At 55.1% G+C, this 23,299-nt stretch overlaps 1 protein-coding gene across 5 annotated transcripts in view; it reads left to right on the top strand.

The window, feature by feature from the left end:
• The window catches only part of TRIOBP (TRIO and F-actin binding protein), a 54,166-nt gene extending 31,404 nt beyond the window's left edge, over positions 1-22,762 (top strand). For 2 of the 5 annotated variants that reach the window (XM_059681600.1, XM_059681599.1), the window contains 13 exons: positions 2,897-2,953; positions 5,489-5,557; positions 5,650-5,739; positions 6,123-6,232; positions 7,726-8,251; positions 9,101-9,211; positions 16,683-16,830; positions 18,374-18,476; positions 19,069-19,228; positions 19,306-19,416; positions 20,307-20,393; positions 21,157-21,320; positions 21,787-22,762. In XM_059681600.1, coding sequence (XP_059537583.1) covers positions 2,897-2,953; positions 5,489-5,557; positions 5,650-5,739; positions 6,123-6,232; positions 7,726-8,251; positions 9,101-9,211; positions 16,683-16,830; positions 18,374-18,476; positions 19,069-19,228; positions 19,306-19,416; positions 20,307-20,393; positions 21,157-21,318 — 1,734 coding nt within the window. In that variant the 3' untranslated portion in view covers positions 21,319-21,320; positions 21,787-22,762. The remainder of the gene's footprint in view (positions 1-2,896; positions 2,954-5,488; positions 5,558-5,649; positions 5,740-6,122; positions 6,233-7,725; positions 8,252-9,100; positions 9,212-16,682; positions 16,831-18,373; positions 18,477-19,068; positions 19,229-19,305; positions 19,417-20,306; positions 20,394-21,156; positions 21,321-21,786) is intronic. The other 3 variants (XR_009451102.1, XR_009451101.1, XR_009451100.1) reach the window with 3 other exon arrangements.
• The last annotated feature ends 537 nt before the right edge of the window (positions 22,763-23,299 follow it).

The following is a 23,299-nucleotide window of genomic DNA, read 5'->3' as shown; positions in this document are numbered from 1 at the left end:
ATGTGGAGGGCCTGAGTCCTGGTGTGTCGGGGATCAGTGAGGATGTGTGGAGACATAAACATGGGGCCCCCAACGCAGGGGGAAGGCTGGGCTGGAAGGGCGGGGCTGACCTCTTGTGCCACCCTAAGGCAGCTGGGTTTTGTTTTTATTATTTGTTTATTTTTTCCATTTTTATTTTTCAATTACAGTTGACATACATTATTATATTAGCTTCAGGTGTACTGGACTTTGTTCTGAAGCCCCCTGAAGCCATCCCTGGAGGCTCTGAGCAGACTTGTAACACTGGGCCCTTTTGAGTGAGTCCCTCTGCCAGAGTGCACCTAGGGCAGTGATGGCGAAGCTTTTGAGCTCGGCGTGTCAGCATTTTGGAAAACCCTAACTTAACTCTGGTGCCGTGTCACATAGAGACATTTTTTGATATTTGCAGCCATAGTAAAACAAAGATTTATATTTTTGATATTTATTTTATATATTTAAATGCCATTTAACAAAGAAAAATCAACCACAAAAATGAGTTCGCGTGTCACCTCTGACACGCGTGTCATAGGTTCGCCATCACTGCCCTAGAGGGAGGAGGCCATGTCGAAGGTCCTCAGGCCCAGGAGGGCGGGAACAGTGCAGACCTGTGGCCAAAGGGAGGGGGGTGGGCTGGGCTGGGAGAGCCTGCTGCCACTCCTTAGGGAGAGGGAGAACGTGAGCTTCCTGCAGGTGGAGGGGAGGTGGCCGGGCTGAATACCGTGTGTGAAGGTGCCGTGGGAGAGATTTAGGTGATCAGACCTGTTGACCCTGGGTGGGGGGTGGGAGTTCCCAACTGACCGTAGGACCTCCCCTGCCAGCAGTTTGAAGCCTCACATTGGTGGCCTCCTCTCTCCATGCCTGAGGGAGTGTGCGCTGTGTTAGTACCGGCTTCCGGAGGGTCACTGGGCTTCACATTCAGTCCTCATAAAACTTGAGGGAGGTCAGGACTCCCCCTGTCATTTGCCACGTTAGGCAGCTGGACTCAGAGAGGGCATGTGACTTAGGAACGTCACTGTGACCCTACTTCCCAGGCAGCCCTTGGGGTCCCAGCCTGTCATTCCTGCTAGGGACCCTTCCTCAGCTTCTGGAAGTTGAGGCTGATCTGCTGTGGGCCATCCCTAACTCCTCAGGGCCGGGGTTTGGGGGGGGGGGGGGGGACTGTCTCCAAAGCATAGAAATTTTTTTAAAAAATATATTTTTATTGATTTCAGAGAGGAAGGGAGAGGGAAAGAGAAATAGAAACATCAATGATGAGAGTGAATCATCGATTGGCTGCCTCCTGCATGTCCCCCACTGGGGATCAAACCCACAATCTGGGCATGTGCCCTGACCAGGAATTGAACTGGTGACCTCTTGGTTCCTGGGTCGACGCTCAACCGCTGAGCTATACCCGGCTGGGCCAAAGCACAGAAATTTAGATGCGGTACAGGAGGGTGGGTATTATTCAGCAGGTTTTCCCTGGGGCCACGGGAGGTCCAGACTGAATGCAGGTGAACCCAAGCGACCCGGTGGTCTTGAGCGGGGCTACCACTTCGTTCGGCCTTGGTTTGGGACGCCTGCACCTTTGGGGAAGAGGGTGGGAGAAATGGAGAGCAGATAGGGTGAACACCACCCAGAGTTTTCAGGTCTGAGCAGAGCCTGTGTCCCTTCCCTCTGACAGGTATGCAGGGAGGGGCTGCAGCGCAGGGGTGGGGCTGCCAGCCTGCTGAGATGGGGCCCTGGTCCCACCGCCATGGCTGTGGGTGTCTCTGAATGTCCAGGCTGCTGCCCCAACTCCTCTCAGGCCACTTCTTCCAGCCGAGGAAGAGGAGAAGGGGCTCCCTAGGAGGAAGGCAGGTCAGGGGAGGTGGCCAGGTCAGGTGGCTCTGGTTTCCAGGTTTCCAGCTGCCATCCTCACCGCCCACCCCACTGAGCCATGCCACCCGCTCCCTTCACGCAACCAGACACCTTGGCCTGGTGAGGCTTCGATGCAGGCGCTGATAGGTGGGCTCAGAGCCATGGCAACAGGTGGACGCCTCTTCCCTGCCCGCCAGCCTGGCCCGCCCTGCTCTGCCAGTGGCAGGAGCTGAGACTGCAGAGGGACCGCGACTTAGACGAGAGAGGTCTCCCCAACAGGCAGAGGGTCTGGTATTGGGCACCCACCAGATGGACCTGACCAGAGAAAACGCCAGAATGAGCAGCTTCGTTGTCTAGGCCTAGGTGGGGACTCATAGCTCACAGGCCCCTGTGGAGCATGCTGCAGCTGGGAGCCCCCAGACCCCGGGGCCGCATCCCCCTGGGCAGCACCCGGCAGGTAGGCCTTGCCAGGACCGGCCCATTCAGAGATCTAGAGGGAACCAGAGGGTCTCTGACCCCAGCCTGTGCTTGGTTCCATCTTTCAGGGTCTCCCGGAGATGAGGGCAGGCAGGGCTGGTTGGGCCACAGGAGAGTCAGTGGGTTGGGGGTGGGTGGCAGCAATAAGGCATTTTCCTGGTGGGCCGCCTGGGCCTTGTCAGAGAGAGGAACTGGACAGCTCGCTCGCCCTGCTGGTCCGGCTTGTTCTCTGCAGGCAGCATTCTCTTGCCCCCCCCTCCTCCCACTCTTGGGTGAGGAAGTAGGCTGGTGGGAGGGAAGCTTGAACATCTTTGGTGGATGTCCCAGTTGCCTGGTCCACCCTCTTGGCAATCAGAGATTACTGGATGTTAGGCCAAGACTGCATTAGTGGCTGGGGAGTCTGCCTCGATTTGGGGTGTTACCTGGGCCCTCAGCCCTCTCTCCTGGCTTCTCAGGCCCTTAGTCTTACAGGATTCAAGGCCAAGAGGGTACAGCACCCCCTCCTCCCCAGCCCCATTGGATTCTCCACTGGGCCTGACTCATCTGCCTCCTCATCTCCCCATAGCCCGATCTGCTCAACTTCAAGAAGGGATGGATGTCGATCTTGGACGAGCCTGGAGAGGTAGGAGGGCTGAAGTGGAGAGGAGGGGGGTGGCTGGGGGCAGCCCAGGCGGCGGAGCTGCTTCCCTCGCCTGTCCAGCCTTCTAGAGACCATGGCTTCCAGGTGGAGGGGGGCCAGGGTGGGGGCCAGAAGTGGGAACTCTGAGGCAGGTGTTTCTTGTCCAGCCTTGGACTGTGGGGTGGGAGGGTGGAGGCTTCCCGGAGCAGTCTAGTGTGTAAGAGTCACCATGGAGGGGGGCCTCCTAGCCTCAGGCTCTGTACCCCATCCCCTCCTCTCACCAAGAACCTCTTGGTCCTGCCACCTCTTGATGACCTCCTGGGTATCCGAGGGTCTGGGGTGGAAGGGCTCAGAGATCATCGGGCCTGAGACGCACAGATTTGTAACAACTCAATCGTGTTAACAGCCTCTCCTCCCCCACCCTGCAGATGATGCTCAGAGCACATCTGAAGTCTCACCAACCTGGGGCCCCATTGGTCAAATCACAGCTTTCCCTGGCCTCGGTGGCCACATCTGTGAGATGGGCATAGTGGATGATGATGATTCCTTCCAGGGTTGATAGGCACAGATGTCAAGCAGGTAAAGGGTCTCACATAGCCCCCAGTATCTGCTAGGGCCTCAGTAATCACCCTTCCCTTTCTCTAATGTGTCTGTCCTTAGACCCAGAAGGGACAGTGGCCTCTTATGGGTTCTGCCCTTTCGGCTGCCATGCTGGAGCTGGAGCTGGCTTTCTGCCCACCCACCTTGGGAGGGAACGTCTCCCCGCCCCTGCCCTGCATGCGCTCGTGGCTTTGGTCTGTGTGCAGCCCGCATGCCGGGAGGGCTGGGAGCCAAGGGAATTGCATTGTGTTTCCTACCCACATGCTTTATCCCCTCCAACCCACAGCCTTCCGTACCCGCTGCCTGCTCGCCGGTCCTCTGGTGGCTGCCCTCCAGCCTCACACAAGGCCTGGCACCTTGCCAGTGACCCGTCCTGGCCTCCCACCCAGGGTCTCTGGAGGGCAGAGATTATGGGCCCCACCCAGCACTGGCCGTTACTCATTCTCTTTCCCGAGGTTTTGGAATGTCCGAGCTGGAAGGGCCCTGGGAGTTCAGCCAGCACAGCCCCTTGGTGCACAGACAGGAGACAGGCCCACAAGGGCTTCGATCTCTTCCAGGCCTAGCAGTACCGTGGGCAGACACAGGCCTGGAACTCGGGCACTGGAGGCCCACAGAGCTCCATCTAGCTCCCATCTTAGACGGTCATAGACTGGGCCAAGGACATCATTTGGCACGGAACCCCTGCCCCACTTTACAGAGGGACAGTTGAGGTCTTGAGCTGCAATTCAGGCCACTCCGTAAGAGCAGGTAGTTCTAAGGGGGCCAGCCGTTTAGAGCAATCCCCAACAATGTAGTGCCCACCCTGGGCCAGGTGCCCTGAGAGACACACAAGGGAGGGTTAGGGACTTCTAACCTTACAAGAGGCTTAGGCATTTCTTATTAGCCCTACTTTATAAATCTGAAGACTGAAGCTCAGAGAGGTCAGGATACTTAACTAAAGACACACAGCTAGGAAGGGATAAAATAGTTGTCTCTTGAATACTAAGGAGAGGTAGTGTTGAAAGAAGTAGAAAATGTCATTCTGGCACATCCTTGAAAATGTACCATCTTCTTAAGGAAAAAAAAGAACCCTAAGTACTTGAAATAGCAAGCAGTGTGGATGGGGCTTGGCGATGTGTGGGAATCCAAGGAGATGTGGGGACTGCACTGACCCTGGCAGTGGGTGGACCTGACCTAGCATTCCAGCAAATGGCCAGAAGCCAGAGGAGGGCCAAGGTTGGCCCCTTCAATATCAGGCTGTACTGGTGCCCCCACCCCTTTCCTTTCTGATGTGTTCTGCTAACCTGACCCCAGCTGGAGCAGAGAGAAAGGCGCTGCAGAAAGGTGCCCAAATCCTAAATGTTCAGATAATGCATCTCACAAGGCGAACACACATGTAACCAGCACCCAGATCAAGAAACAGAATACGACCAGATGCCTCCCCCTGGGCCACCTTCCAGTCCTGCCCTCTGGGAGTCCTGTCCCTGGCGACTGAGGAGATCCAGAGGGGCATATGCAAAGTAACTGGGGAAGTTCTGGTCCCTGGCTTGCTAGGCAGATGACCTTACACAGGTCACAACCCCTCCCTGGTCTACCCTGGGGGGATTTGCTTGTAGGCGCCTCAGCGATCTTGGTGGAAAGGATCAGGATGGGTATGGAAGTGTTCACAAAGCAGAGAAGGGCTCCCAAAAGGAAGGGGGGGGCGGTTCCGGATGAGAGGTCGACCCATTTCATCGATGCTGCCCCTGCAGCTCAGAGAGGAACGGGAGGGCCAGGCATCAAATGTGGATTTTCTGATTGCCCTGTCCTCTGCCCCTACCTCTCAGCGGGCTGGATGAGGGTGCTAGGCCCCTACTTGAGCAGAATGGTTGACCTGGCAGCACCTAGGGTGCCAGCAAAGTGACACACGCATGCTCTTTCATTCCATACTGGCCCCTTACCACCGCCTCTCCTTCACAGTGGAAGAAGCATTGGTTTGTGCTGACTGATTCCAGCCTCAAGTACTACAGGGACTCCACCGCCGAGGAGGTGAGACACCAGCTGCTGGGGGCCCCTGGAAGGGGCTTGGGGGTGTGTGTGGGGGTCACTGGAGTATATGCACCATTGTCTTCCTGCTGTAGGCAGATGAGCTGGATGGTGAGATTGACCTGCGTTCCTGCACTGACGTCACCGAGTATGCAGTACAGCGCAACTACGGCTTCCAGATTCACGTGAGACTGTGCATCTGGGGGGTGGCATGACTGGAGAGCCCCCAGAGGAGATGTTGGTGTGGAGCATGCCTGGCTCTTGTCACTCATTTACCCAGAGACCCTGTCCTCAGAGCCAGTCAGAAGCTCTCCTGCCAACACAGCATATCTGGGGAGACCCCAGATATCGTTGGCCGGGTAATTCAAATATTGGGGAGACCTTGGAGCCACTGGGACTCTTCCAAGACGAGGCTAGTGAAGGGGAGGTATTGCACCCTCTGCTCAACTCCAGGCTCAAGACTTTAGACTCTCTCTTGGGAGAGAAGGCCACCCTCCCTGGGGTCCATAGTGGGGTGGGAGCAGTGGTGCTGGCCACATGGCAACCTACCTGTGGGGTGGACTTGCAGACCAAAGATGCTGTCTATACCTTGTCGGCCATGACCTCGGGCATCCGGAGGAACTGGATTGAGGCTCTGAGGAAGACTGTGCGTCCCATCTCAGCCCCAGATGTCACCAAGTACGTGCTGGGTTGGACCAGGGCTTTGGGGAGGCACTTCCCCTGTATCCCTGAGTGCTGTGCTGGCACTCACCTGGGAGCCTCTGGCTGTACCTTCTGGGCCTCAGTTTCTCTATCAACAAAATGAGGAAAGGGCAGTGAGCATCTTGGCAGTCCTCCAGAAATACAGTGAGGATTTGGAGTGTGACTGCTGTCCCTCTACATCCCCCACATCATGAAAAGGAGAGGCCTTAGCTCTTTGGAGGAGATGCCAGTGCATAAAAAGCCCCCCTAGTGGCTGATGGTCTGTGCTGTGTGGGCTGTGTCTCATCCTGTGTTAGGAGAGGGGATGGCTAGGCAGTCTGGGAGAGCAACTCACTCCCAATGGAGGCCACCGTGGGTAGAGTAGAGGGAGGGCTCAGTTACCTGGTGGTAGCGCTCCCACACAGTATAAACCCCAGACACCTATGGGGGGCTAGGACTTGTGACTGCCGGGCAGCAGGAATGGAAACATGACATTGAGGGGTGTCAAGCGTGAGTCCCCCTGTCTGGCCATAGCCTGGCTGTTCAACCTCAGTCCAGTCACCTTGTCTGAGTTTCAGACACTTCATTAGTCAGACTGTCAGGAGAATATGCATAGAAGCCCTTTGTGAACTGGAGCACAGTGCAGCTGGATTATTACTTAGTATATAGGCTTGGCTGCTGTAACAAAGGAGCTCCAAGCACAGTGACTGTAAGCAGGAGAGGTTTATTTCTTTCTCCAGAGCAGTCCAGTGGTGTGTCGTCCAGACCAGCTCTGTGGCCCTCAACTCATAGCTTTGCCTTTGACTCAGGAAACTGCTAACATTCTCCTGGAGTGCCAAACAGGAGCCAGGCCAGGGCACACCCAGTCCTTTAAAGGGTGTCACCTCTCACTTCCACTGGGCAGAATGTAGGTACATGGCCCTACGTAGCAGCAAGGGATGCTGGGAAGTGTAGTTTTGGGATGGGTGACCATATACCCTGTTATTGTTATAGAAGAAGAGTACTGCCAAAGTTGTTACATCTCCACACTTTGTGCCTATGCACCCAGAGGTCACTGTTCACCTGTTTGGCAGTAACCATGGGCATCTCCCTTATTCCACTGTGAGTCTTGTGAACCCAGGATCTTATATCAAACCATACTTTTAATAATAACGCTTTGATCACTATTCTTAATGGGCTTCCTGGTTGATTTACACACATTCGCCCACCTAGTCCCCATGTTCATCCTGTGAGAAGCATTGTCCCATATTACAGATGAGTGACTGAGCTCAGAGGGAAGCCAGATACTCTGGTCCCTCTGCTGGTCAGTGGTAGAGTTGGGATGGCTCCCAGGTGTGTTAATGGTGAAGCTCTAGCTCTGACCTCTGGGTTCGGCTGCCTCCTCTGCTGGGTTCATCCCCAGGCTCTGGCACATGGGGACGTTCCAGAAGTGCTTGTTTGGGGACTGAGTGGACAAGATCCTGCCTGATGTGGCTCTGCTGGCACCCTAGGCTCTCGGACTGCAATAAGGAGAACACAGTGCACAGCTACAGCACCCAGAAGGGCTCCCTGAAGGTGGGGGAGCAGCGTGCGGGCTCCGAGGTCATCAGTCGGGGCAGCCCTCGGAAGGCAGATGGACAGCGGCCATCCCTGGACTACGTGGAGCTCTCCCCACTGTCTCAGGGCTCCGCACAGCGGGCCCGCACCCCAGCTCGCACTCTTGACCGCCAAGCCAAGGAGGAGGAGTTGGAACGGGACCTGGCCCATCGCTCTGAGGAGCGACGCAAATGGTTTGAGGCCGTGGACAGCAGGGCCACAGAGACACCTGCTGGCGAGGGGCCACGCCGGGGCCTGGGTGCCCCCCTGACCGAGGACCAGCAGAGTCGGCTCAGCGAGGAGATCGAGAAGAAGTGGCAGGAGCTGGAGAAACTGCCCCTGCGGGAGAACAAGCGGGTGCCTCTCACCGCTCTGCTCAACCAAAGCCGCGGGGAGCGCCGGGGGCCCCCTAGTGACAGCCATGAGGCACTGGAGAAGGAGGTAGACATCATGGCTGGCCTCTGGGAACCCCCTTACCCCACCAACACCCCTCATATCCCTATAGTCATGCTGCAGCATTTATCATGCATACCTACAGTGGTGGGGAGCTCACTCCTGGTCCACTGTCGGACACCTCAGACTCCTTTGTGAACTGGAATCTTCTTCTCTAGACCTTGGGGTTTTTATTGTTTTTAAGAAGCATTTTTATTGATTTTTAGAGAGGGAAGGAGAGAGAGAGAGAGAGAGAGAAACATGGATGTGAAAGCAGAATATCAATCAACTGCCTTCTGCACACCTCTCACTGGGGATCAAGCCTGCAACCTGGCTTGTGCCCTGGCCAGTAATCAAGCCGGGAACCTCTCGGTACACAGGACAATGTCCAACCAAATGAGCCATACTGGCCAGGGCTGTTTTTTGATATTTTTGCTTCTTAGTTCTGTCCTCAGCAATCACACGGAGGGAATAGAGAAGAAAAAGGAGAGACCATTTACTGAGCATCTTGCCCTTGGCCCTCTTTACATACAGAGGCTCATATATGTTCACAGCAGTCTCATGGTCCCATAGGGTAGATCTCATCACAGTTTTACTGATGGGAAGCTGAGGCTTAAAGACATTTCCCCTGCCACCTACATAATGTAAATGTCTGTGGCCACAGTGTTCTGTTCCCAACCCTGTCTAGTCTTCTCTGGGCCAAGGCTCTTCTGGCTCATTGGCCCTGCCATCCAGGACACAGCTGGCTGTCCCCCTGGCCTGCGCATCCTGGCCACGTCTCCTCCCATCCACAGCTCCGCACTGCCTCGCGCCAGCCCTCTGCTTTCAGGCCCCCGCTGACCTCATCTCCCTTCACAGGTCCTGTCTCTTCGTGCCCAGCTGGAGGCATGGCGTCTTCAGGGGGAGGCTCCTCAGGGTGCACCCAGGTCCCAGGAGGATGGTCACATCCCCCCAGGCTACATCTCACAGGTGAGGCTGAAGAGCTGCTTTGTGGGGGACGGGGGCAAGTATCTGGTTGCCATGTTTTCAGAAAAGAGCTAATATTTTGGAAGCCCTTCCTGTGTACCAGAACCATGGGAGGCATTTGCCATGCACTGTCTCAATTTCTCCAGCGGGTGGACATGAGCATTGTGCCGGTTTACAGACAAGGCCACTGAGCTGTGAGAGGTTATGTGACTTGCCCAAGGTCAGCTGGCCTGCAGCTGTCAGAGGGGTTTAAGCTCAGGTCCGGCTGATAGCCCTCAGATGACACTCTGCACTTGGACCACTTTCTTCACACCACCCTGGGGACATGGGGAGCCAATGGGGAGTGGGCGCTCCAATGGTCAGGCCCCTGGGAGGTGCTCCCTAAACAGGGAAATCCTGCCCATGCCTGCTAGGCTGAGGCCCTCATAAGATGGTCTTTGGGACTTGGGAGCCCCCAATGGCCCCTAGGGGAACGTGAGGCTGATTCTGTTCCTCTGGGGACATTTGGCCATGTCTGGGGATAACTAGCTCTCCAGAAAAAATACACCTATGTGTACACACTTGCACACTTATATATGGTATCTCCTATATAATAAAAGGCTAATATGCAAATCGACCAAACAGTGAAACGACTGGTCACCATGACGCGCACTGACCACCAGGGGGCAGACGCTCAACGCAGGAGCTGCTCCCTGGTGGTCAGTGCACTCCCACAGGGGGAGCGCCACTCAGCCAGCAGCTGGGCTCACAGTTGGCGAGCGCAGAAGTGGTGACGGGAGCCGCTCTGCACAGGCTCAGCACTAAGGACCCCTTGGGGGATGTTTGACTGCTGGCTTAGGCCGCTCCCCAGAGGCCGGGCTCAGGGACCCCTCCCCACTCCCACCCAGGGCATGAATATTGTGCACCGGGCCTCTAGTATATATAGATATAGATATACACATAGACATAGATATAGATATATTACTGATACAAAGGACGTTTAGTATATAACTTACAAATAAAAAATACATAATACTTTTTATTGTAACTTCTATATAGCTAATTGATTTTTCTCATAATTCTTCCATTGGTTTTTCCGAATGCTTGTATCCAGAGGTAACTGACAAATGAGTGTCATTCTAACATGAATGTTGGTTGACATTTTTATTTATGTGGATGAGTAAGACGAGAAACATATTGAAACTTTTCTTGATCAATGTCATGAGCAATCTTTTGGTTGAATTGGATAATAGTTCTCTATTGAGAATATTTTCTTAAGAGTATTCCCTCAGGTTTTTGTTCTACTTATAATGTAGTGGTCATAGGTATGGCACACTTTTAAATTTAATCTGCATTACTAGCATTTTCTCATCACTTGCTTAGGTCTAGACCAGGGGTGGGGAAACTATTTGACTCGAGGGCCACAATGGGTTCTTAAACTGGACCGGAGGGCCGGAACAAAAGCATGGATGGAGTGTTTGTGTGAACTAATATAAATTCAAAGTAAACATCATTACATAAAAGGGTACGGTCTTTTTTTTTTTTTTAGTTTTATTCATTTCAAACGGGCCGGATACGGCCCGTGGGCCGTAGTTTGCCCATGGCTGGTCTAGACTATCAAAAAATAAACCGAGTCCTGATTTGTAACGTTTACCAATGTCCATGGTGTAAATACTCCCACTGTGGCTGAGGACCTGCACACGGAGTTGGGAAGACATGTGCACACCCATTATAGAGCATTTCCACCACACAGACACAGAAGAGAGGTAACCTCGGGGGCATAGACAACAATAAAATGCAGTGAAATCGTTACGAAGAGATGTTTGGCGTATCAGCTTTGTTTTTAATGTAATTAACTATAAGCTTACATAATTTTTAATAATGGCCTGCTTAACTGTGTCACAAAATTCCTAAAAGTTTGATAATCGGCTGCCTCTAATCAGCACATCATTGCCTGAAGCAGCAAAGAATGCTGGGAACCCAGGCTCTGGGCAGAGGGACCTTCCAGAAGTTCAGGCGGGAGGTTGCTGTGCGGGCTCTTGGGAAGCCTTCCTGGGGGTGGGGGCATGGGCTGTGGTGGAAGGCTGGTGGGTGCCTATCCTGGAGACCTCCGCTGCCAAGCCAGGAGTTTGGATCTTGTCCCACACACTGAGGAGGTTTGGGGTGATGCCGGGAAGGTGGTGTTGGAGTGGAAGGGTCTTGGGAGGGGCCAAGGCCATGGCAGGAGCTAGGATGATGACAGGGTGAGCGGGATGTAGGAGGGTATAGAGGGGGGAGAGTTTAGGACTGGGTGACTGGGCCCAAGGAAGGCAGAGGGGAGCCCCCAAGGGGCCCTAAGGCTGGGGTTGCTGTCAAGGCCTGGGGGCCCATCTGGGGCCTGGGGAGTTGGGGCTTGACATGAAGGGCTAGCTTGGGGGTCACCTGATATGTGGAAGGAGGAGAGGGTAGGGACCAGTGTTGTCAAAGGCTCCCTTGAGGCAAGAGGTAAGGGTGGGTGGGGCCGGGTGGGGCCCAACACCTCAGAGACCCCCCACAAGCTGCCCTCTGGAGCTGTGGTCTCCCAGGGACTGCTTTTCTGGATGGGTCCATCCACATCCACGGGGAATCAGAGCAGCTCCACCTTTGTCTATTTTACTATTAGAACCTGAATTAGATTTCCTTTGCAAAAAGGGTTCTGTTGCTAAAATTAAATTTGAAAAGCACTTCTCTGACGTGTCAGCATACAGATAGGGAAACTGAGACCCAGAGAGGAGGCTAGAACTTTGACCTGGAGTCAGACTAGTGTTGCAGTCCAGGCCTCCTGGGCTGTCACACTTTGTCTTGTGAGTTTGGGATGGTAGGTGAGCAGGCAGAACTGAGGGGCGCTGAGAAGGGAATAAAGGGGAAACGGGGGGCAGAAGACGGGAGTGGAGGAGTGGCTCAGGACGCGGAGGGCACCAGTGAAGAGGAGCTGAGCCACCTGTGTCCCCCAGGCACTGGAGGAAGCGGCTGGAGATTCAGTGGACCCTGGAGAGGTGACAGCTGGGGAGGGATCCCCCAACCTGGTATCTCAGGCCGAGTGGGTGCCCCTCTTTTAGCTGGTGGGGCGGCTTGCCACCACAGGACAGCAGCTGGGGGGTCTGGGACTTCACAGGCTGTAGTGCCTCTAGCAAAGGGGACCCTTCCATCCTCGTGCAGTGGGGATCATGGGCATTTCTTTGTCCACTTTGATCCACGTCAGAGGTGGCAGCTGACACCTTGGGCCCACAGGAAGGTAGGTCGGAGAGCAGCACCTGACCTGTAGGAGCCCCTCATCATGGGCTGGTTCCACCTCCTGACCCCCTATCAGCTTCTGGCTCTGCCTGCCTGATCTGGCCCTTTAAGAACAGATCCCCACCCCCTATTTTTCTGATCTCTGCAGGTGGGTGGTCTCTAGGTGGGTGCTAGCTTACCTTAGGGCAGGGGTGGGCAACCTTTTTGTGAGTGCGTGCCAAAACCAGCAAAATCTCTGACTCAAAATTCTTCTGCATGCCAACCCTAATTTTTTGAGAACATGTTACATTTAACTTGATATCTCTTAAGGTGTACATATGTGAAGAACCTTGAAGAAATAATAAAATTCATTCAAGCGACAAAAACACAGTATATGACAGTGATGGCAAACCTTTTGAGCTCAGCGTGTCAGCATTTTGAAAAACCCTAACTTAACTCTGGTGCCGTGTCACATATAGAAATTTTTTGATATTTGCAACCATAGTAAAACAAAGACTTATATTTTTGATATTTATTTTATATATTTAAATGCCATTTAACAAAGAAAAATCAACCAAAAAAATGAGTTTGCGTGTCACCTCTGACACGGATGTCATAGGTTCGCCATCACTGGTATATGATGATGAAAAATACATTTACTTTTTAATGTATACATGTACACTGACAGTCCAACAGAAAACTTTATGGCTCCGTTTGATGTTATCAGTGGGACTTTTGCTGCTGCATCACTGATGACAGAGATTTTACATCAGGTTTATATTTCGTGACCTTCAGAGATATGCACGAGCTACTACTTTCATCCATCAGGCTACTCCTATTACGAGACTTCACAAAATTCATCACTGAGAACAAAGATTCACAAGCGTATGTGGATGAAACCAAAACACTGGTCGGATCTAGGAAGGCAGGGAGAGTTAAGGCAGAGGCATAGAAATTGCTCTTCCCCTCTCTCGTCAATCCATGTCTATGGTCTTTAAGATAACTTGTTATGAAAAATTATTTATCTAAGATGCACCTACACTGAATTTATCTGAAAAATAAAAAAGTCGATATTAAGAAAAAAATTGTAAATGGAAGATTATAAGAGAGGGTTTCACGTGCCAGCAAAAGTTACTGGCGTGCCATGCTTGGCATGCGTGCCAGGGGTTGCCCACCCCTGCCTTAGGGACACTCAGGAGTTGGTCTTATGAGGCCTGTTTTACAGATAAGGAGACTGAGGCTCAGAGAGGGAAGAGGCTTAAGGTCATTCCACAGTACAGCCAGGATTAGGACTCCAAAGCAGGTTCTGTTGTCCTAACTAGAGGGATCTACAGAGGGCATGCGCAGAGTCCCAGGGAGACAGGTACCCTTGCTCACTGCCTGAACACCTTTCCCCCAAAGTGGCCTCCAAGGTGTGGCTGTGGCTGCTGGAGAGGTGGGGTCGCCCCCACCACTGTGAGATGCCCTGTACCATGAAGGAGAATACAGTTCTTTTGTGTGATTTTTAGAGAGAGGAAGGGAGAGGGAGAGATAGAAACATCGATCAGCTGCCTCCTGCATGCCCCCTACCGGAGATCAAGTCCGTAACTCTGGCATGTTCCCTGAGGGGGAATCGAACCCTTGGCCTCTTGGTGCATGGGACAGTGATCAATCCACTGAGCCACACCAGCCAGGTGAGAATGCCACCTCTTACCTGGCCTCTGGGCCTTGGTTCTTCCCTAGCTCTTCACCTTCCCTTTTCAATTATCTTAATTTTCTTATTCTCACCCAGGGCTATGGTTTTTTAAATTGACTTTACAGGGAGAGAGAGACAGAAAAACATGGATGTGAAAGAGAAACCGACCGATCAGTTGTCTGCTGTACACGCCCTGACCTGGAATTGAACCTGCAACCTTTTTGATGTACAGAACGATGCTCCAACTGGCTCAGCCACCCAGCCAGGGCCTTAAATATTTTTTTTAATTATATAAGAAATAGGTTTACATTTTCATAAATAATTCAAATTAAAAGGTTAGAAATAAACACATGAACTCCCCCTGCCTGCTTCCCCGCGCCCCGCAGGGGTCGCCTCGAGTGCCATCAGAGCACATCTGTGTTGTTTCCTGTATCACCTCACAGTTTGGAGGGTGGAAGTCGAGCATGGGTCTCGCCAGGCTAAATCCAGGCACCCGCAGAACTGCGCCTCCTGTGAGCTCTGGGTGCGCTCGGCTTCTCGCCTTTTCCAGCATCTGGTGGCTGCCCTCCTTCCGTGGCTCGCGGCTATTCCTTCCTCTTTAAAGAGAGCAAGGAGTCAAGTCCTCACTTCACGTCACTCTACCTCCTTCCGCAGCCACTCCTCCACCACCACCCCCTCACCTTCCCCCAGCCCTGCTCTCCTGCCTGTTCTGCATCTACGGACCCCGATCCTCGTGGCTTCCTGGCCAGTCCGTAATCTAGGAGAGAGAGTCTCCTTGTTTAAGGGCATCTAGCAAGCTCAGGTCCCCTCCGCCGCAGTATAAGGTGATACTCACAGGTTCCGGAGCGGGACGCGGACATCTTTGGGGGCCAGTCCTCTGCCTTCTAGCGTCCTTACTTACCTTTCCTGTGATTTTCCATACATGTATCCGGATGGCCGGCTCCATGGGCTTTGTTTCCGTGAGTGGGATCACCCATGTACATTGCCAGAAACCAGCTTTTATCGCCTGACTTTCCACACTCCTTCCCCCGGCTGTCCATGTGCGCGGCTCTGCCTTTTACCAGCTGCCTGGGTCCTTTGTAAGGCTCGATCTCATGACTTATTTAAGGGTCGTTTGTTTAGATTGTTCCCAGTTCTTGTCTGTTGCCAGTCTTTGTACACGTGTGACTTTCTCTGGGGTCATTCTTGCAAGTGGACCCGCTAGGTCGTTGGTTCTCAACCTCCTGGCCCTTTAAATACAGTTCCTCATGTTGTGACCCGACCACAACATTATTTTTGTTGCTACTTCATAACTGTAATATTGCTACTGTTATGAACCGTAATGTAAATATCTGATATGCAGGATGGTCTTAGGCGACCCCTGGGAAAGGGTCGTCCGACCGCCAAAGGGGTCGCGACCCACAGGTTGAGAACCGCTGCACTAGGTGAAGGGATAGGGTCATTAAAAATGCATCGGTGCTATCAAACTGCCCTCCGCGAACCCCATCACAGCGACTCTCCCAGCAGTGGGTATTACCAGGCTTTTAAATACTGGCCAGTCTGTCCTAGCTGGTTTGGCTCAGTGAATAGTGTCAGCCTGCAGACTGAAGGGTCCCAGGTTTGATTCTGGTCAAGTGCACATGCCCGGGTTGTGAGCTTGATCCCCAGTATGGGGCATGCAGGAGGCAGCTGATCAATGATTTTTCTCTCATCGTTGATGCTTCTATCTCTCCCTCTCCCTTCCTCTCTGAAATAATATAAAAAAATATATTTAAAAAAAAATACTGGCCAGTCTGATCCACAAGGCCCTGTTCTGTGATGTCATCAATTTCAGCTCCTTTCCCCAGCATCTGCCACACGTCAGGCCCTGTCCTGGGCCCCGTGTCCTCGGGGGACTTATATATGGCGGAAACAAGGCCTTTGGCGGCAGCGGAGAGCTTGTCCAGAGACAGAGCTAGGAGGGTATTTAAGCTGCAGGTGAAGTGAGTTACCCAGGGAAAGAAAGATGTAAAAGAATGTTTCAGGCAGTGGAAAGAGCATGAGCTAAAGCTTGGGTGTGAACACACTGAATTGTTTTTTATAACTAGGGGGTTTTTTTTGTTTGTTTGTTTGTTTTTTAATATATTTTATTGATTTTTTACAGAGAGGAAGGGAGAGAGATAGAGAGTTAGAAACATCGATGAGAGAGAAACATCGATCGGCTGCCTCCTGCACATATCCTACTGGGGATGTGCCCACAACCCAGGTACATGCCCTTGACCGGAATCGAACCTGGGACCTTTCAGTCCGCAAGCCGACGCTCTATCCACTGAGCCAAACCGGTTTCGGCCTAGGGGGGTTTCTTGGTGGGGTAAGGGCCAGGGATGAGGCTGCAGGGGTCAGACATGGAACAGGGATTTGACCCTGCAGGATGGGGGCCTGAGAAGGGTTTGAAACAGAAGAATGACAGGATGAGGTGTGTAGCTGGAGGAGAGGGGCGGTGGCGGGTACAGGCTGGTGGTGCTGGGGTCCAGGGGAAGCCTGGACCAGGGTAGGCCTGCCTACCTCAGGCTGGAGAAGGACCGCTCCCAGGCAAGGGGAGCAGCCCGTGACCCCTGGCCCTGCCTGCAGGAGGCCTGGGAGCGCAGCCTGGCCGAGATGGAGTCCTCCCACCAGCAGGTGATGGAAGAGCTGCAGCGGCACCACGAGCGGGAGCTGCAGAGGCTGCAGCAGGAGAAGGAGTGGCTCCTGGCCGAGGAGACAGCCGCCACGGCCTCAGGTGAGGACCCCGGGAAGGAGTGGCACAGCGGGCTCGGCCTCGCAAACCTCTAAGCTGAGGCTCCTCCTCGCTGGATTTGGGAGGCTCTTACATAAGAAGCTGGGGTCCCTGGTGCTAGACTTAGGGTTAAGGGATCAAGAGGAGTTGGAAGCCCCCAGAATTGGCCTGTGAACCTACTTAAAAAGAGGAAAGTGAGGCAATGAAAAGACCCGCCCTCCCCCCATTGGCTGTGAGTGCTCCCTCGGGGCCTGTAGCCACCGGAAGGTTCAGTGTGATCCTGGGGGAGAGACTGCTTAGCCACAGACCCAGTTTTCACAGCGGGGCCACCTTACTGGGCACACAGGCCGGACCCCGGGAGAGCAGGGAGGGGTGTGAGCAGTCCTAGGCCTTGCAGTGCCCAAGAGAGTGACCCATTTCACAGATGAGGACACTGGCTCAGAGGTTAGTGATCTGTCCAAATGGCACAGCTTATCGGTGGCAGACCTGGAGTTGGAGCTCAGAGCACACTGACTGCAAAGCCATGCTCTGAACCGACCCTCTGCTCTGTGTGCCTGGCACAGCGCATGCACCTCCGGAGCGTTTTAGAATAATGGAAATGATGAAAGAGATCACATGATCTAGAACTTACACCTGCTAAGTGCTTGACACACTCAAGCCCATGGCCCCACATCGCAAACCCTGGGGCCATGTGTTCTGCTTTTAGGAAGATAACCGGCTGCATATATGAGGTGTCTCAGCAGGATCTGGGCTTCACCCTGAAATCTAGCACCAAGTTATTTGCAGTGACATTTCTCAGGGTCACCCTTAAGCGGGACCTCAAATAGCCTCATGTCCATTTAGGCCGGGGATTGTCACCAAAAGAGTTATGAAAAACTTCCAGTGTTCAGAGCTTTTGGATTTTGGAATTACGGATAAGATATGGTTGAGGATTGTTTAATCCTCACAGCAACCCTGTGTAAGTGTGAAAAGAGACTCAGTCCTTGGGAGCTTGCAGTCTGAAAAATCAACCAGAAGCTAATGTCTGTGCTGTGCATTGTTCGAAATGCTCCTCACACGTCTCCCAGGGACTCATGAGAGAAGGTGCGCTGTTAACCCCACTTTCCAGATGAGGACCTGAGGCCCAGAGGGGTGAAGTCCCCTGAGCAAAGTCTCCTCGATTTGTATCGACTGTTGAGCCTGTACTCTTGACCACTAAGCTGGGCCGCACAGATGGGTCTTGTTAAAGGACCCTCCAGGCTGTGCAGGGACAGTGGACTGTGGGCTCTACCCAGCCATCGCTAACAGAAGGTACCGGTGCTCAGACGCTGGGTGTCTCCCCAGCAGGGTCCATCAGGCAGGGATTGTGACCCTCTCTTGCCAGACAGGCTCAGGGAGGTCAAGCAACTTAACCAGAGCCACTCAGTTCACGACACAGCCTGGTCCCGGGCTCTTTGCATGCCACTGCCTGCTCCTGTCTCCACAGCACGTGTGGCGTCTCAGAGGAGGGGAGGTTGGTGCTGCTGACCCCTCCCCACCCTCCCCCTCGCTTCTGCTCTGTTTCTAGCCATCGAAGCCATGAAGAAGGCCTACCAGGAGGAGCTGAGCCGGGAGCTGAGCAAGACACGGAGCCTCCCGCAGGGCCCGGACGGCCTCCGGAAGCAGCACCAGTGAGATGGCGCTGGGGTCCTGGGGTCTGTGGGCTGGGCCTCCTTCTGAGCCGGGGGGGGGGGGGACCAGCTGCATACCCTGGCGGTCATGAGTCAGGGACCTGTGCTGACGCCCCTGGGCAAAGGATCCGTCAGTTTGCCCCCAACTGAGACCCCCACTGTCATTGTGGCACCTGCACAGAAGCAGCAGGGCCTTAGTCAGGCCTCCATGCCATCCACGTAGACAATTCTTCAGGCCACCGTTCTTCTGGCCCCTTCTTGTCAGGCTGGTCTCGGCCTCCAACTCCTGTCCCCTCGTTAGTGTCCCCCAGAGCTGGGCTGCAGTGTCAGCCTCGGCCAGTCCCTGTCCTGCCACCGAGCACAGTTCTGGAGGCTGCAGAGGCTGTAGCGATGGGCTCCTCCCACCCGCCCCTCACAGAGGAGGCATCTGTAGCCGCGGGAGCCTGTCACCGTTCAAAGCCCCACAGTTGGGCTCAAAGCAACACTAGGGTGGGAATCAGGAGCTGCGTTGCGTTTGCCATGACCCGACGCAACTTGGCAGAGGGCACGCGAGCCCACATCCATCACTGTTCCCCCGCTCCGCCCCGGGCAGGTCAGACATGGAGGCGCTGAAGCGGGAGCTGCAGGTGCTGTCGGAGCAGTACTCACAGAAGTGCCTGGAGATCGGCACCCTGACGCAGCAGGCCGAGGAGCGCGAGCACACGCTGCGCTGCTGCCAGCAGGAGGGCCAGGAGCTGCTGCGCCACAACCAGGTGGGCCTGGCCCCAGTGGGTGGGGACGGGCGCCCAGCAGCCCTGCGCTGACCATGCCCCCCTCCCCACGCCCCCAGGAGCTGCATGCCCGCCTGTCTGAGGAGATTGACCGGCTGCGCGGCTTCATTGCCTCACAGGGCACTGGCAGCGGCTGTGGGCGCAATGAGCGCAGCTCCTGTGAGCTGGAGGTAAGTGCCCACCGGCACGCCTGGCTGGTCCTCGGGGCCTAGGCCTGGGAGGGCACCTGAGGGGCTGGGCCCATTAAGGAGACGCCAGCACAGCTGGGAAGGACCCGCTGGGTGCGCTGCACTCCTGCAGCCAGAGTCCAGCCCTCCCACCCATCTGCTGTGTGGTCAGGACCAGTGCCTCGCCTTTCTAAGTCCCAGTAGCTCATCTGTAAAATGGGGCTCGCACACCTTTCTTACTGGGAGAAGTTGCAGTGAGAAAATGTGGGCATGATCCCAGGATCACCCTGGTACTTTATTTCACAAACATTTATATACGGTTTACTCTGTGCCTGGGACTTCTGTAAGCCAAGGTTCTTAAGTCACCGAGTCTCCCTCACAGTCCTATGGGGCACATGCTGTTACTGTCCCCGTCTTACAGGTAAGAAAACAGACACAAGACGGCCAAGTACCTTGCCCAAGAGCACACGGATAGTTGGTATGGGAGCTGGGATTTCAACCCAGCCGTCTGGTTCCAGAGCCTAAGCTTTTAAGTCTCCCCAGTCTGGCTGAAACCGGCTCCTCCTTAGCTAAGTCAGGACAGCAACACCTGCCCCTCGGGGTTTGGGGAGGGTTAATGATGTCGTCCGCAGAGAGTCCCAGCTTCTCTGGGTCAGAGTAGGGCCATACTATGGCTCCCTTTTTCTTCGCCTCAAGTTGAGGGCCTGGTGCTACGGTGCGGGTGGGTGAGAGAGGACTTCCTGGGGGAGTGTGCCCCTGGGTGTCGTGGGTCTCAGTGCAGGCTGGGAGCTGCATTCTAGGGGCCTGAGGCAAGGAGAAGGCCGGCTGCGGTGTGCCCTGGGCTGGGCAGCTCTGGCCTCTGGCCCTGCGTTAGCGTGCACCTGTGACCCCAGGTGCTGCTGCGAGTGAAGGAGAACGAACTTCAGTACCTGAAGAAGGAGGTGCAGTGCCTCCGGGACGAGCTCCAGATGATGCAGAAGGTAGGTCCTGGCTGAAGCAGGGTGTCGGCGGGTGGGGGACCTCGGGATCCAGGTGGATGCCCCATTCTGAGCCCCTGCTCTGTGCCAGGCCCTCCTCGTGCCTCTCCCCTGAGGTGTCATCCTCATTTACAAAGAAACTGAGGCTAAGAAAGGCTGACTTGCTCAAGGCCACGCTTGCTCTTTTTTATTCAGCAAATATTTACTGAGCACCTGCTCTGTGCCAGGCATGGTGCTAGGTGCTGAGGAGACATCTGTGAACCAAAAGGCCAACATCCCTGCCTGTGCAGAGCCTGCATTTCAGGGAACAAGCCATGTTGCCAGCGGGGGGTGAGGGTGGCGGTGCCGGGGGGGCTGGGATTCAGGACCGGGTCTGTGAGTGTGTGGCTTGCCTGGTGCCATGTCCCTGTGTGTTTGACATCCTCTGTGTGTCCGTGGCTCTGGGAGTGTGTGAGTCAGACTCATGGAACGGGCCCAAGTGTTGGGCCACGCTGACCTGGTTCTCCTCCCAGCCACCGGCTGCAGTGTGGTCTTGGGCAAAAGCTTCACCTGCCTGAGCCTCCGCTCTCACGTTGAGCAGGTTGCAGATGGTGCTGAAACCGGTGGTGCTGGGAGGGGCTTGTCCAGGGCTGGGCCACCAAGGGGCCTCCTGGCGGGAGAGGCCCGGCTGCTGGTGCTGGCCAGTGGGGAGCACGTGGGCATGTGCTGAGCGGGCAGGGCCAGGGAGGGAGGGCTCTGTGCCCTTATCGCCCCTGCCCGCCCCCAGGACAAGCGCTTCACCTCAGGAAAGTACCAGGACGTGTACGTGGAGCTGAACCACATCAAGACGCGGTCGGAGCGGGAGATCGAGCAGCTAAAGGAGCACCTGCGCCTCGCCATGGCCGCCCTGCAGGAGAAGGAGGCGCCGCGCAACAGCGTGGCCGAGTAGAGGTGAGCCGGCCTGGGGGCGCACTCAGCGCTGTGCCACCTGCCAGGGCACGTCCTTTCCCTGGCCTCTGCTTCCCTTTCTGTAAATGGGGACAGTGGCGCTTCTTAACCACAGCCTGGTCAGTCCACGCCTCGGCGTGGGTGGCAAATGCGGTGCCGGCCCGCCTCAGACCTGGCAGCAGGCACACGGCACTAATAGTCTTCCTTCCACCGAGCTCCGCACCCAGACATCCCGGCGGGGGGCAGCTCCCTCTTGCTGACAAGTCCTGTGGACGTCTGAGCACTCAGGAGAGGCCGCCCTGTGGCCGCTGTGTGGGGAGAAGCCTGGAGGAGCAGATCTGGCCCAGCCTTTGGGGCCCAGAGGTGTTGGGAGGACCTGCTGGCCACCCTTGCGTAGCCTAAGCTACGCTGGGGCCCAGGACCAAGGCTGGGGCTTCCCCAGGCCTCACCAGCCCCTCTGGTCTTCCAGGTCCTGTGGTTCGGCCCAGCTGCAGACTCCCAGCCCAAGGGGACCAGTTGCCCTCCTTCCCTGCTGGATGGAAGTCAGAAGCCAAGCTTTCTCCCCACCCTCTGTGGGCTACACGTGCACTCACAACTATCACACACAGGCACACACACACACTGCACAGGCACACACACCACACAGGTACACTTACACTGCACAGGCACACACACACACCTCACAGGCATACACACCGCACAGGTACACTTACACTGCACAGGCACACACACACACCTCACAGGCACACACACCGCACAGGCACACACACACTGCATAGGCACACACACATGGGCATACACATAGGCACTGCATAGACACACACACAGGCACCACAGGCATGCACACACAGGCACACACACAGACACACAGGCACCACAAGGCATGCACACACAGGCACACACACTCAGGTGCACACATGTACACCACACACATGCACAGGCGCACGCACACACACTCTGCGTATCTGAGCGTGCCCCTCGCACTGGGTCTTCTTACTTTGCACCTTCTTCAGGATTTTATATGTGAAGAGATTTTTATATATAGACTTTTTCCTTTTTTTTTTTTTTTCCCCAAAACACGTACTTTTTAAAAAGCAATACCTGGTGGCTGTGTGCCTCCAGCACTGGCTCCCCTGTCTCCAGCCTCCCGCTTGGGCTCCTGGGGCCGTGGCCCTGCCCCGGGGTCTGGCAGCGGCCCTGGCAGAATTGATTCTGGTGGGAGAGGCAAGGAGCCAGCCACCCTCCTCCCACCCTACCTCCCGCTAATTACTTCCTGCCCTGGAGGGTCCTGCACCCTGGGACTCTGAACAGAGGGACGGAGGGAGCCCGCCTCTGTCTCCATGGCCCCACCTCCCCCTCGGGGTGCTGGGCGTGGAACCGGTGGAGCTGCTCTGAAGGCGTTTTCCTCCTGCTCCATCGCCTTAACTTAATAAAGTGTTCCTGCAGCTCTGGTGTCCTGGATGGCTGGGGCAGGGCGGTGATGGAGGTGGGGTTTCCCCCCCTCTGCCCCCAGCACTGCACCCTTCCTGCAGGTGGCCCGTGGGCTTCTGAGGGCGGAGCTGAGGATCTAGCTCCTCCAGGCGATGCTCTGCAGCTCTGCGTGGGTTACAGACCAGCACCAGCACCCCCACCAGGGAGCTGGTTAGAAACACCAAGTCCAGGTCCCACCGACCTACGGACTCAGTGTGTGCACTACATTACAGTCCCAGTGGTTCATGCACCTCTGAGACACCCTGGGGTGGGCGCTGGGCCCAGCTGGACCTGAGGCTGCCCCTGACTCACCTGGCAAGTCACATTCCCTCTCTGAGCCTCCATCATATGGGCGCCTTTTAGTCCCAGTCCCTGAGGCTGTGCCCAAAGGTCATGCTCAGCCCTGGACAGGGTTGGGTGGGGGCAGTGGATGTGGGAGGCCTCGTCACGGCTGACTGGATGTGCTGATCTTGGTCACATGTGGGTTGGAACAGGCCCCCCTGAGCTGCCCC

This window comes from Myotis daubentonii, chromosome 2, assembly GCF_963259705.1.
Source record: "Myotis daubentonii chromosome 2, mMyoDau2.1, whole genome shotgun sequence".
NCBI lineage: Eukaryota > Metazoa > Chordata > Mammalia > Chiroptera > Vespertilionidae > Myotis > Myotis daubentonii.
This window is presented reverse-complemented; position numbering and strand designations above follow the sequence as displayed.